At 42.5% G+C, this 13,510-nt stretch overlaps 1 protein-coding gene across 2 annotated transcripts in view; it reads right to left on the reverse strand.

Moving 5' to 3' along the window:
* CWF19L2 (CWF19 like cell cycle control factor 2) overlaps positions 1 to 13,510 on the reverse strand; it is a 128,320-nt gene that overhangs the window by 25,427 nt on the left and 89,383 nt on the right. For both annotated transcript variants that reach the window (XM_075851586.1, XM_075851585.1), the window contains one exon: positions 4,369 to 4,581. In XM_075851586.1, coding sequence (XP_075707701.1) covers positions 4,369 to 4,581 — 213 coding nt within the window. The remainder of the gene's footprint in view (positions 1 to 4,368; positions 4,582 to 13,510) is intronic.

Genomic DNA, 13,510 nt, shown 5'->3' on the forward strand with positions numbered 1-13,510 from the left:
GGATAATGGGGGAGATTTACTAAATCTACAGAAAACAAAATTGCTCATAGCAAGAACAAAGGTTCCTCTTCTCATTTCCTTATCTTCTAGTTCTTGGACCATTTGTAATGGCAGGACACAGAAGGGCACTCCTTCCTCCACCAAGGCTCTCCAGCTATTGCAAAACTACTACACCAAGCATGCCCGGATAGCTGCAGGCTGTCAGTGCATGCTGGGAGTTATAGTTTTGCAACTCCTGGAGAGCTCCAGGTTGTAGACCATTGCTTTAGGATTTTAAAAAGATACCAGGAGGACAAAAAAAAAAAAATCTGAGATCTATTTTTAGTTTTGGAAAAGTGCTAGAGAACAACCCAGTGATCATGTTTGGGAACACGTAATACAATGACTTGCAAACAGAATTATTTTAATGTAATCAATTGGCTGCATGGATTAGGCAAAAATAATTCAACCAGCAACTAGGACTGTTACAATGTGCAAAGTATCTGCAGGATTAAATTATTTTATAAGGAACGTTGAGACCATCGCTGCGTCTGTAGCAGAGGTCACGGACGGCTCCAATGGTGGCAACGCACCTGTCAAAATAACAATTACAATACAGCACATACTACAGACGTGTGACCGGTGACATGATATGGATGTCTAAATTATTCCGTACTAACATCCTGGATAAAACTGACATTTAACCAGACTTAAACTGGCAAATTAATTACATCAAGAGAAGGCAGGACAACAGCAGCGCACGATCTTCATGACACCTGCTACCATATCTATAGGACTACTCTCATGTGTCAGACAAAACCTGATTATGTAGAGAATTGACCCATTAACTCCCTTCTCCAACCTTTAATTCTTATTCAACAAACTATATCGGAAATGTGATTGGTTGATGCTTGATGGACTCCATATTGTATCCAGGTGGAAACATATGTTCAAATGTCACGGTTATATAATGCCGCTGTTACTGAATTATTATTTAGCTATATATGTTCAAATGTTAATGTTCCATAATGCTGCTGTGATTAAATTAATTTCTATAAATGTTCAATGTCACTCTTTTGTATAATATTGCTATATAATTTGTTTCGAACAAGTTGAGCGTTGCTTTTGATCCTCTCAAGGTCTGGGGACAGCCACTCCAGGTTATCGGGTGGGATCAAATAAGCAATACGTACGCTATTGCCCTGTTGCATGATATGCCAGAAGTATAAATTAGGGACTCTCTCAATGCGGATTAGAAGCTCTTGTACCCGCAACGCTAAGGTACACCTCTATGCAGCGTGGAATTTTCCGCTTGAGTTCTCCGATCAGCACCAATGGGGCTTCCCAGTTGATGACCTGTCACATGATGCTTAACTCAGTGGTGATGTAAGTAACCTTTATATATCTTTGCAAAAGAAGGACAGTTCAAAGAATATTTTTTCTTAATATTGAAGTTAATAAACTATAGTTAATTTATTATAAATGGGAGTCTCTCTTTAAAGGGTATACGAACCCAACTTCTGTAGTAGTTGGCAAAACACAAACCAACAAACTTTATTACATATTGAGGTCTAGATGAATAGCCCAAAAGGTCTTTATGTAACGAACCAAAGACTAGTAGATACACCTTTGGTAAGGTACATGTACATACTACAATTGGTGCAATATGAAAAAAAGGGGGTACATTTACTGCAGTGGCCCTGAAAACCCGCCAGGCAGCGTTTTATAGTAACCTTCATTCTGTCTACGATCAGAAGGTAAATGCTTACTGCTATGTGTGCGATTCCGGATATGGGGATTTATTAGGATTGCAGTATGGAGTCAGGAAATTGTTTGCTTCCCTAAGAGCTTATGGCGGTTCTAGATTTTGATTCCTTTCTGGGCTGGACTTAGAGAGTAGCCGAGCGTGTCCGATTTGCGCGCGTAAAAAAAACACAGAGTTTCTCCTACATTGCTGTGTGTATGGCATGCGTTTTCATGTCCATGCAAGCACTTTTGATTTTTCTGCATTTCTTTGTAAGTGATGCGTGAATAACGACCTGCACATGGATGTCGTTGGTGTGCGGTCTGTGGTTGTCACGCACCCATAGACTTCAATGGATGACTAGGTGCACAAAAATATAGGACATGCAGTGAGTTTCACACAACGGACACTCTCTTCGCGATAACGCACGCATGTCTAAAAAGCAAATTTTGGGCTAATAGAAAAAGGAATCCCTGTTTAGGCACCTACAAAGAGAGTCATTTGCTCTGAAGGACCTTTCCAGTATTACAGGTAGCGCCTAATGATTTAAATGAGAACTGTGTAATGCTTTATTTCTCCTGTGGTGGAGCTGTAGAAAAATTGAACACCTACTACCAAGTTCCCTTACAGATTACAACTGACTGATGGAGTCCCCACAGCAGGACATGATCATTTTTTTTTTTTTTCAAGGGACAACTCCAACAAGAAGGGATTGTCCCAAGTGGTCTGGGTAACCGGTTTATTTGCTTCTCTGGACATTGTAGTCTACAATCTGACTTGATCATGCAATACGTGAACTCCTGAGGGATCAAGCGTAAATGTCTCCATATAGTTTTGGTAAATTCCCCCCACCTCTTTGCCATGAAATGTCACCCTATTGTACCATGTACTCTAGAACCCAGCGACAGATGCGCTTTAACATAATCTGTATGTCATCAGTTTACAAAAACCGCTCTATAACAATCATCCTGGCCAGTAAAAGGTCATTCCCCCAAACACTAGTCCAAAATTAACACACTTTCCACATCTCCTCTCTGCCGGCCCCCTGCTTAGAGACAAGATTGTTTTTGTATGCTAAACAGAGAAATCCATGTTGTAAGCTCCAGCAAACTGGGATTGTTTGGAAAATGTGTTGAGACAATACCCAAGTGTGCTGATATTTATACTGGAGAGGAATATATTACATTATGCTGTCTTTTCTCTGACTCATCTATTCCTGTCTATTGTCTTGTGCTGGATGGAAGCCTCGCTCAGTTCCCAGGCCATAATTTCTTTCATTCTGCTAAATTTATCGACCGCAAAATTAGCTGAAATAAAAAAAATATATATATATATATATATATATATATATATATAATATACACACACACACACACACACACACACACACACACTTATTTATTTATTAAGGCTCTGTTCACACGTTTGGATTGTACGTTCAGCGCATATGTAGAACGTATCCATAGAGCCATATGGACCCAGCGGATGCCAAAAAAAAGTCCTCTTGCCATCGGCTGGACAGGCATACCTTTTTTTTTTCTTCCACTGTTTAGGAAAGAGTAATGCGAAGTGCTTTCCTATACAATGGGCCACAGCAAATCTAGATCTCCCCGCCATACATGTAAGAGGGGCTTCCCAGTACGACACGTGTCTTTATTAACAAGTAGAGTTGTCTTAAAGCCGGGGTGTGGATCTCGACACTGCAGCAGTTCCCACTAAGCTGGATGTGCCAAAGTGACGGTCTACTTCGCAGGCTGTCCTACCGTGCCGCTATGGGTCTCCGAGAGGCTACCTTTTACCACAGCCTGCCCTGTCAATACACCTAGCGCAAGGGCTGCACTGTTCAATTAGTTGGGGGAAAGGCTTCGCACCCCTGTGGGTCACGGAGGCCATTGACTTTCAAAGAACCTGACTTCCCTCAGCCGTGAACGTGCATATTTCTCTGCATAGAAAAAAGAGAATTGGTCCTAGGCCAAATATAGTTTTAGTCCAATTTCTTCATGATTGGGGACAGTCTCTTTAGGGATCACTTAACAATAACTGAAATTGCAATATACAGTAACTTCCACTAACAAGGTGATGAATACATGCAAAACATAATGTTAACTCTTTATAAACTTGTCCCAGTTATTCAGAAGGGGTGGATCACAAAACAGTAGGTCACTTATATATCAGAGTCACTCACAGAGTCCGGACCAGGTCCACAGGCAGTCACTGGTACAGACCTATTTTCTCACCCTTTAGGGTCTACTGGAGTGAAAGATTATGTCTGTCAAATAGGATAACAGGTCTCTCTGATACACCTAACCTACACGTCAGGCACACTAACGGTCAAACAACTGCATCCTGGCCTTCTACCCTATTTATGCCCTCCGTCATCACTTCAATCAGCGTCAACTGGTACAGTCACCTGACCATATGTCAGTAACGGCCTTGGCGTAAGCCCGCATTATTGCTCAGCTGCTCCTCACTGTTCTGAAGCGATGCTTGCTGAAGACTGAGTCAATGTGGCCGACAAGGACAAACAAGGAACATCACACAAGCGGAGAGCAGGGAAGGGACCCAGGAGGAACGGGAAGACACAAGGAGTGATTATATGTCTTCCCATTACGAACGTCAATCAGATCAACGTCATCATCTCTCACCTTCACTCCTATAGCAATGATAAGATGCTTTGGAAGCTCAGCATTATCAAAGCAATACGGACATTTTTCCATCCTGGCGGCAAGTCTCCGATGCTCGGCTATGGCTTGTTGCCTGTCTCGCTCTTCTTCCTCATTTTCCCGCTCCTTCTTTGCTGCTTTTGAGACAAACATATCATCCAGGGTATAATAATCCTGGTCAGTCTTCTCTCTGAGCTGTAAGAACATAAAATAACCATCAATATAGGACCACAAAACTTTATATAAAACTCTGCAGTGGAAAAGTAAGAAATTGTAAAACTGATCATATAATCAAACAGCAGCTGTAATTTGATTTGCACACGTAAAAAAAAACGCAGCGTTTTCCTTACATTTCATTTCCGTGTGCGTTGCGTATTGCCATCAGTGTGCTTTGTGTCCGGCATCAGCTGTTCCGGCAGCCTCCGGGCGCCGGACGTTATGCAGAGGTCGGTGCTGGAAGCAGAAGGCTCTATAGACACTGTAAAGTGCCGTACTGGGTTACTGCAGCTCAGAACTGCAGTACTACAGCAAAGTCGCTATACTGCAACCGGAGCCTTCTGCTGATCAGAACAGCTGATCAGTGCGGGGTCCGGGTGTCGGACCCCCATTGATCATATATGGATGACCTGTGGATAGGTCACCAGTATATAAAAAAAACAGCCCTGAACCCGGACAAACCCTTTAACTAATAAGAGCTCGCTGAAATCTGTGTGTCCCTCACTTCTTTATGCTGTTTTCAGACGGAGCCACATAAATATCTAACCGAATCACTTTAAGTATAGATGGTGACATGGAAATTTAGATAAAAAATGAAAATCAGCAAAAATTCTTAAAAAATATTAATCTGGTGGTCTGCACTATGGGAAGTGTTTTCTTTACAGCTAGCGGATGTAGAGAAAAGTAAGTCTCACTGCATTATGGGAGTTCAGCTAAGGTGTTAGAGTGGTGTCTGACAACAAGCTTGTTGGCAGTTTTTAATGGCAACCAACTAAATTTTCGATAGAGCCCTGGCATATAATTCAGGCTACCAGTGCAAAATAAGTCATGTTTTTACAAAGTTACTCACTAGCTTATGCACATTAGGGGGCAGTAGTGAGCACAGCCCCTTTGTGTGCAGCAGTCATCAAATACCTCTGTTTGGCTTTCGATTCCATAGGAATCTACACATGGTGCAAATTTAACCTTTTATGTCCTATATTATGCATGCAAACGCTTATATTAAAATCTTGCTGAAGTCCAGCAATGCTAATGAACTACAAGCAATTAGTCCTGATTGCGTTCATGAATAATAATCTAGAATACTATTTTTTTCACAAAATTAATTTTTGTTGTAATCAAAATAAATACACCACATCAGCATAGAGTCCCTAATTTTTTGTTGAACTGATTTAAAGGCATACTAACCATTTTTTATTACATGTCTACAATAAGTAAGAATATTTATTTTCACTTTGTAGAGAATAAGGTTGCAACTGTGCCCAATAAAAAGCTCTGCAAAATGTCAATGAGCATGTGTCCCTCCTCCCAGTCCCCTACCGATCCCTTTTGGTGATGCTTACTTCATACTGGCTGTTACAGGAGAATATTGTTCCCATCCAGACCCTCTGTCTTATGACCACATAAAATATACCTGGTAAATAAATATAGTATATACTGATATTATTCAGTGGTTTTCACCCATTGAGGTGGCAGTATGCTCAGAAGCAATTTGGTCATAGATTCTTACCCACTGCCGAATTAGCATTTGAATGGACCTCAGTACAGGAAGGAGCTATTGTAAACTGGATGTAGACAGCTGGGCATAGTGGGAATAGATTTACCTATATTGTACAGATGCAGATTGGAAGGTATATGGGTGATCTTAAGGCGGAGTCAATGGAATGGGTGGAGTCAACTCAGAGCTAGGAAGATTTAGGCAATGTGAGGCTCTGAGTTCTCTCTCTCCTCCTGCCAGCCCTGGACGATCAGCACTTAAAGAGGCTCTGTCACCACATTATAAGTGCCCTGTCTCCTACATAAGGAGATCGGCGCTATAATGTAGGTCACAGCAGTGCTTTTTATTTAAAAAAAACGATCTATTTTCACCACTTTATTAGCGTTTTTAGATTTATGCTAATGAGTTGCTTAATGCCCAAGTGGGCGTTGTACAGGGGAGTGTATGACGCTGACCAATCAGCATCATGCACTCCTCTCCATTCATCTACACAGCGCATAGGGATCCTGTTAGATACTTATACTAACACATTAACAATACTGAAGTGTTTAGACAGTGAATAGACATTCCACGGGATGTCTATTCACAATCTCTGCACTTCGTTACTCTGTCTGTGGTAGTTACAGCAGAGGACGCGTAATCTCGCAGTAAATGACAGGTTACAACGAGATTACGCTTCCTCTGCTGTAACTACCATAGAAACAGTAGCGAAGTGCAGAGATTGTGAATAGACATCCCGTGGAATGTCTATTCACTGTCTAAACACTTCCGTATTGTTAATGTGTTAGTATAAGACAGCACATAAGGATCTACTAATCTAGGAGCCAGACAACCTGACCTGAGTCACCTGACGTGAGGTCAGGTGACTGGACGGGTCCACTCCCATCACAGCACGCACCGACTTCACTGACCGCCCCTGTCGCTGTGTCATTCCCTGCTTGGTTTCGCCCTACTCACTCACATTTAGGAGCAAGAGGCGGGCGGAGCGAAGTATGGCGGTGGTCTGAGTGAGGTCCAGTCACCTAGCCTGAGTCACCTGACGTGAGGTCAGGTGACTGGACTAGTCCACTCCCGGGCACCTCCTCATTCACTAGTAGTGAATGAAAGGTACTTTGCTACATCTGCCCTCCTCCTGCTCCTGACCTAAAATGTAGAAACTTAGCTGAGGCCTAAATGTAGAAACTTAGCTGTAGTGTAGACATAGGACCTGCCCTAAACGCATTAAGTGAGGTCAGGTGACTTAAAGGGATTCTCCCATCAAGGATATTTATGATATGTCCACAGGATAAATGTCAGATAGGTCTGGGACCTGCACCTTTCTCTAGAACGGGCCCCCCTACACCCCGTTCTACCGCTCTGGCTGACTCGTGTGATTTCCGACCAAGAATAAGAAAACAGTGTAGCTCACTGAGCTATGCTGCTTCCGTAAGTCACATAGAACTAAATGGGAGTTACGGAAACAGCGCAGCTCAGCGAGTTACGCTATTTTCTTCGTCATGGTCGGAAATCAGCTGGAACACAGAGAGGTAGAACGGGTTTTAGGGGGGCCGGTTCTAGAGATAGGTGTGGGTTCCAGAGGTGAGACGCGCATCTATCTGACATTTATAACATATCCGGTGGAAACGTAAAAATGTTCCGGATGTGAAAACCCCTTTAAGTAAGTCGAAAAACAACATACTGCTGCGAGCATTTCTTTTCAAAACTTACCAAAGTATCGACCGCTCTAGACTGACCGACGCAGTAGCAAGATCAACTACACCGGCTAACATCACACGCCTCACCAAAGAAGTTCCAGCCATCACATTAGGGATGAGTTAAATCAAATGTTTGACCAACTATAGAAGGCTAATTTTTAAGTTGATGATTTTGTATGGCCCGCGAATGATTTTATAGATATCCAAATGGCCCTTGGCCGAAAAAAGGTTCCCCACCCCTAATCTAGAAAAACGGGAGGCCCCCAGTGCTCAATTTAAAAAGTGTCATTGCAAAGGGTCTGAAAACTTCTATCCATGCAAAGCTTTTTATTTTTAATAAATTTGCAGAAACTTATAATATGTGAAAAAAGTGAAAGGGTCTGAATACTTTCAGAATGCACTGTGTGTATATATGTGTACACACATATACACACACTTTTTATAATATATATATATATATATATATATATATACACACACACACACATACATACATACACAATAATACATACAAAAGACAAATGTAGGTATAAAAACGAAGATGCTATTGAAATCCAAGCATGTTTCCATGAATTCACAGTGTTGTGAGCCCTTAAGCCCTAAAGTCAATGGATTGAACTTCAGGACATGACAGAACAATCCCCACACCTAAAAGTAAAAGCAGCCTTTGAGCCACATCTTTTTTTTTTTTATAAAAGAAAGACATGTCTGACAGCCATGGCATTTCCAAGTAAGTGGTAGAGCGAACCTGAAACATACAGGGATCCCCTTGAGAGAAACTCATCTGACCATGACCAATACCAGGACTTCTGGGAGACACAGTAGATGGGTTGTATAATACACACGGCTTATTTCTGCACATAATAATAAAATCATATACATAGAATTTATACACAGGTAAATATATAATGCAAGTCAACAGATTTACTATATTATGTGGACAGAAAGACTATGTAACACACCACGCTACACACAAAGATATACTGTGTATATTAATTGCTACCATGTTTCTCTTTCTTATAGACTTCTCAAAGAATTTCCAAAATTTTCTCGTGGAACATAAAAAGGAAAAAAAAAAAAACAGGGAAAAAAATAAAATAAAAAGATTACTGAGGAATGTCCATATCTGTAGGGGAGTACATAGACTACAGTGATCCCTCACCTTGTAGCGTCTTTAGCGGCAGGCAACGGTAGCGCCTTTAGCGGCAGGCAAGGGTAGCGCCTTTAGCGGCAGGCAAGGGTAGCGTCTTTAGCGGCAGGCAAGGGTAGCGTCTTTAGCGGCAGGCAAGGGTAGCGTCTTTAGCGGCAGGCAAGGGTAGCGTCTTTAGCGGCAGGCAAGGGTAGCGTCTTTAGCGGCAGGCAAGAGATACATATGCATTCCTATATTCACTTATACAATGGGTGTACACCATATATCAGTTATGAAGAGGAGTGCAAAAGTAAAGTGAAGTAGTTGTCAATAGCAATTACATTTAAGCTTTCAGTCTCTTAAATTGTATTAGGAAGGATGTGACTGGGAGACACAATGTGTTATACTAATATATAGCTCAAACAACATGGAGCTGACTGTAGCCCCAACCGCTGGACTGGTCACGGCCCCCATTCCAGACTGCCTGCTGGTGGTCTCAACTATGATATCTTGGATCACTGCAAGGAGCGCCATGTAATGCCAAGGCCATAGGATGTCATTATACACAGTTATTCCAGCAGCCAATTCAGATCATAAAAAGCATCAACATTTTAAGTCCTATGGTAAAGTCTCGGGCTGTCGTCGTGCAGGTTTATTTCGATGGCGAGAGGGGTTTAATCTGCTGCCACACCCCTCTGGCAGCAGCTTATCCCTAGGGAGGAAAGGATTGGGCATCTTGAAATTCAACACGCCTGATGCTTCTTTGGTTGGGAGGCCGCTCATTCACATCAGATAGTCAGCTAATCTCGCTAAAATCAATGGGTTCGGCCAAGTTTTATCTAATGTGAATATTTAGCTTTAAAGGGGTTCTTTAGGAATCTTATATCGTGTTCTGGCATCTGGAACCCACCGATACCCTGACCAGAGGCATTCCGGCAGTCATTATATTGTCAGAATCGCCTAGCCGAGGCTCAAAGGCATAAGAAACCTACTAATTTCAAAAGGCACAATGGTGACATATGCTCAAATGTCCCATTGAATTTGGTCTTAAAAATTCAGGCATTTCAACGTATGGGTCTGGAAATCTACAACTCCGTGCCAAAGCATAAAAGCAAAAAACAGTAAATACTAAGCTTGTAAACCCTGTGAAAGCACTAAATTCATGATCCATGTGATTTGCAAGGTGCTCCATATCCAGTCCCATGAAGACAACCTATGTGCATATGACCTATTTGGGCATAAGGACATCATGAAGATGGTCCCCTGATTGGGAACACCCTCTATGAGCCAGTGGAGAGCCGCTAAGAACAGCTGTCTATGTGTTACATCTGAAAGGCCTCTATGTAATACTTAATTTGCCCTGCAGTGGCCGCTGTAGGGAAAAGGCATCCCCTGGCAAAATGAGCAGTTTGCTGGGGGCAGCAGCTCCAATCTGAAAGGGTTTGTTTCTAATGAGACAATGCCTTTAATAAACTTTATATAGCGCCAAAACATCCTGAAACGTTAAAGTCATTGTCTCACTAAGACAACCCCTTTCCATATGTCCTATTAGGGTATATGGAGCTCCGTACCCCACTAAGGAACCCCCTACTTTAAACCAGAGAGCCGCTCAGTATTAATGGCTCCCGCTCTGACGGACCCAGCCTATACATGTATTACGTGGACGCCCAGTCATTTAAATGCCTGCCATGCAAATACTACATTCCCCCCGAAGTAACCGCTACAGAGAAATGTATGGCTGGCTGCAACTTCCCCTAGCGATATCTGACCCCCAGGAGTTCCTGAAGCCAGACCCCGATTGAGGCAGAGCCCTCTAAATGCTACAGAATATGCCATAAAAACCAGTCTGTACAGGAGCTTTAGAATAAAACCTGCCTGGTACGTTGAGATAGCAGACAAATTGAAAATGACCTTGTGTTCAACGAATACTGTCACATGAACGAGTGGGCGGTGGAAACGGATTATGGTATTAAAAGCTGCAGTAAAAGGAATATCTGGGGAAACTACGAGCTAAGGAGACGCATTTGTTTCTCCAGTGTCTTTGACAGAGTATCCAAGTTACCTGAAACGCAACATTTCTATTGTCTATACACCCACGTGGATGAACGAGAAAGAGAATAACGACGGCGGCAGAATGATTAGAGGAATTTATATCCTGCAATATTCACTATTAGGATTCTCCACTGAATAAACCGACCACTTGGTTATAAAGATACAAGTCCTGCAAAGCTATATTTTTTATTATTACTTTATACAAATATTTTCTATTTATCAGGATTTCTCTACTGAGTTTTTCATTTACATGAGGCTATTTTATTTGTGCATTGGGATAAGGGCTCATACACACTGGCACGAGGCCTTTAGTGGAAAGCCATTCAACCTCTGTGCACTGCCGTATGGGTTCCGTGTATAGGGAGATCTCGACATACAGAGTCCGATGAAACATGTCAACTTTTTTCATTAGAAACTATCTCTGCATAAAATCGGAGGCATACGGAGGTGCAGTAGAGGGCTCATGCACCTGTACGGTAGCCCTATTGTAACTCCATACAAAATGGAGCTGTAATGCAGCCGTGTATATGAGCCCTTACCAGAGATTACATGTGGGGAGGCATCGGAAATTAGGGCAGTGATGCATGTAGGAGACAGGTTGTGGACTGCCTTATATGTCACGGTCAGTACTTTGAAATGTATTCGCTTTGTGATGGGTAGATAGTGAAGGGACTGGTAGACAGGAGAGGTGGTAGGGGAATGAGGGAAGAGGTTGTTTAATTGGGCAGCAGAGTTGAGAATGGATTGTAGGGGTGTAAGTGTGTGAGGGGAGGAGGATGTTTTAGTAATATAGGCGGGATATGATGAGGGCATGTACTGGCATTTTTGTTGACTTGAGGCTGAGAAAGGAGTCGAAATTGAAAGAACAGCCATCTACACCTCCACATCCGTATTATGCTTCGAAGAGAAGGCAAAAAGATTAAGAGGACAACCAACAACTTGATGGACGTACCCAACCACAAAACTGAAATACAAAATTGAGACACCTGAAGACCCAAACTTAAGAGGACATTCAGGAGGAACATTTCATAAGGTTGCCTTGCAAGGCACATCAATGGGTCGTCTACGTTAGATAACCCCTCTCTTATATGTTCTGTTAGGTCATATGGAGGTAAGAGGTCCCTCTTTACTAGATAGAGAGGAAAGCCACTGCAAAGCTCAACCCACAATTCTAGAGGACCATTTGCGTCATTTCGTTAAATGGACATCTGTTTTCAATGGGTGCTGAGTAACACCTTAAGGTAAGGAAGAATTTACCATGCAGTTCCTCTAGAGCAGCTGTTCCCAGAGGCGGAATTCTATGTAATTAGCAAATAAAGGGGGTTGTCCCAACCCTTAAAAGAAAGGGCGTGCCCAACTGGACAACCCCTCTGGATATGCCCTATTAGGGAGTATAGAGGTCATAATGGTGGATCCCCCGCTCAAGACCCCTCTATCATCTAGAGCCATTCTTTCAAAGAGGAAGTGCAAAAAGCGACTCTCACTTTGATGGACTTGGCTTGATGATGTATTACATGGTCGGCCACTCATTTCAATTAACACTGTGTAATATTACATTTGCTCTGCAGCGGAATTGAGAGAGCGCCAACTGCTGATTGGCAAGGATTTAGCTGCCGGGCCATGGTGATTGAGGTAATTTGATTTAGAGAAGAGGCAGTCCAGTTGGCACAACCCCTTTAACAATAATAATATACGCAAGTATACCCGGGACACAATCTGTACAATATACACTTACACGATTCTATTTTCTGCAGAAGGTCTGGATTTTATGATCAGTTTATAAAATAATCAATGAAAACCAATGTTTTATGGATGTTTCATGTCATCTGTGGCTCGCTAAGAAATGAGCGGCTTGGTTTATGTGGACAATCGGAAGCTTTCCAGTCAGGTCACGGATGGAACGTGTTGCCGGAGAAGAGATTTAATTTAGTGAGAACCATGCACAGACCTCATGACACGTTCCAGTGACAGAGGGGTAATGCATGACAAAGCAGACATCTGTACTTCGTAATGATTTCACGCATTTGGCATCAGTCAGAAGCGATTAGCCAAACTCAGCCTTGATCCGAAGCCATAACCACACAGATGCTGGATGATGTAGTCTGCAAAATTATTTATAATGTCTTGATATGATTCTCTATAATGCCACAATACACTAGCATTATGTTTGGCACATAAGTTCATTTTTTGTTTTTTTTTGGGCAAGGGAATATTGAAACCCATGTGTAATACAAACAGGGACGGGCATGCAGCCTGTGCAGTCTTGTTAAGCTGAACATGGGCACAGAAGGGGCCCACTCCAGTCACAGATGGTCGTAAAACAAGTATGCTACTTCTGTCACCCCCTTCCCCTGCTCCGTCTCTACGGTCTCATAGATTACACAGACGCTGCATTATCCCAGTCAATTTTATTATTAACCCCATTCCCTGCCCTAGACCACAAGGGACGTAACCATAAACCCCTTTACTGCCCTAGACCACAAGGAATGTAACCATAAACCCCTTCACTACCCCAAACCCCCAGGAACAGAACCA

Source organism: Rhinoderma darwinii, chromosome 2 (genome assembly GCF_050947455.1).
Source record: "Rhinoderma darwinii isolate aRhiDar2 chromosome 2, aRhiDar2.hap1, whole genome shotgun sequence".
NCBI classification, from domain to species: Eukaryota; Metazoa; Chordata; class Amphibia; order Anura; family Rhinodermatidae; genus Rhinoderma; species Rhinoderma darwinii.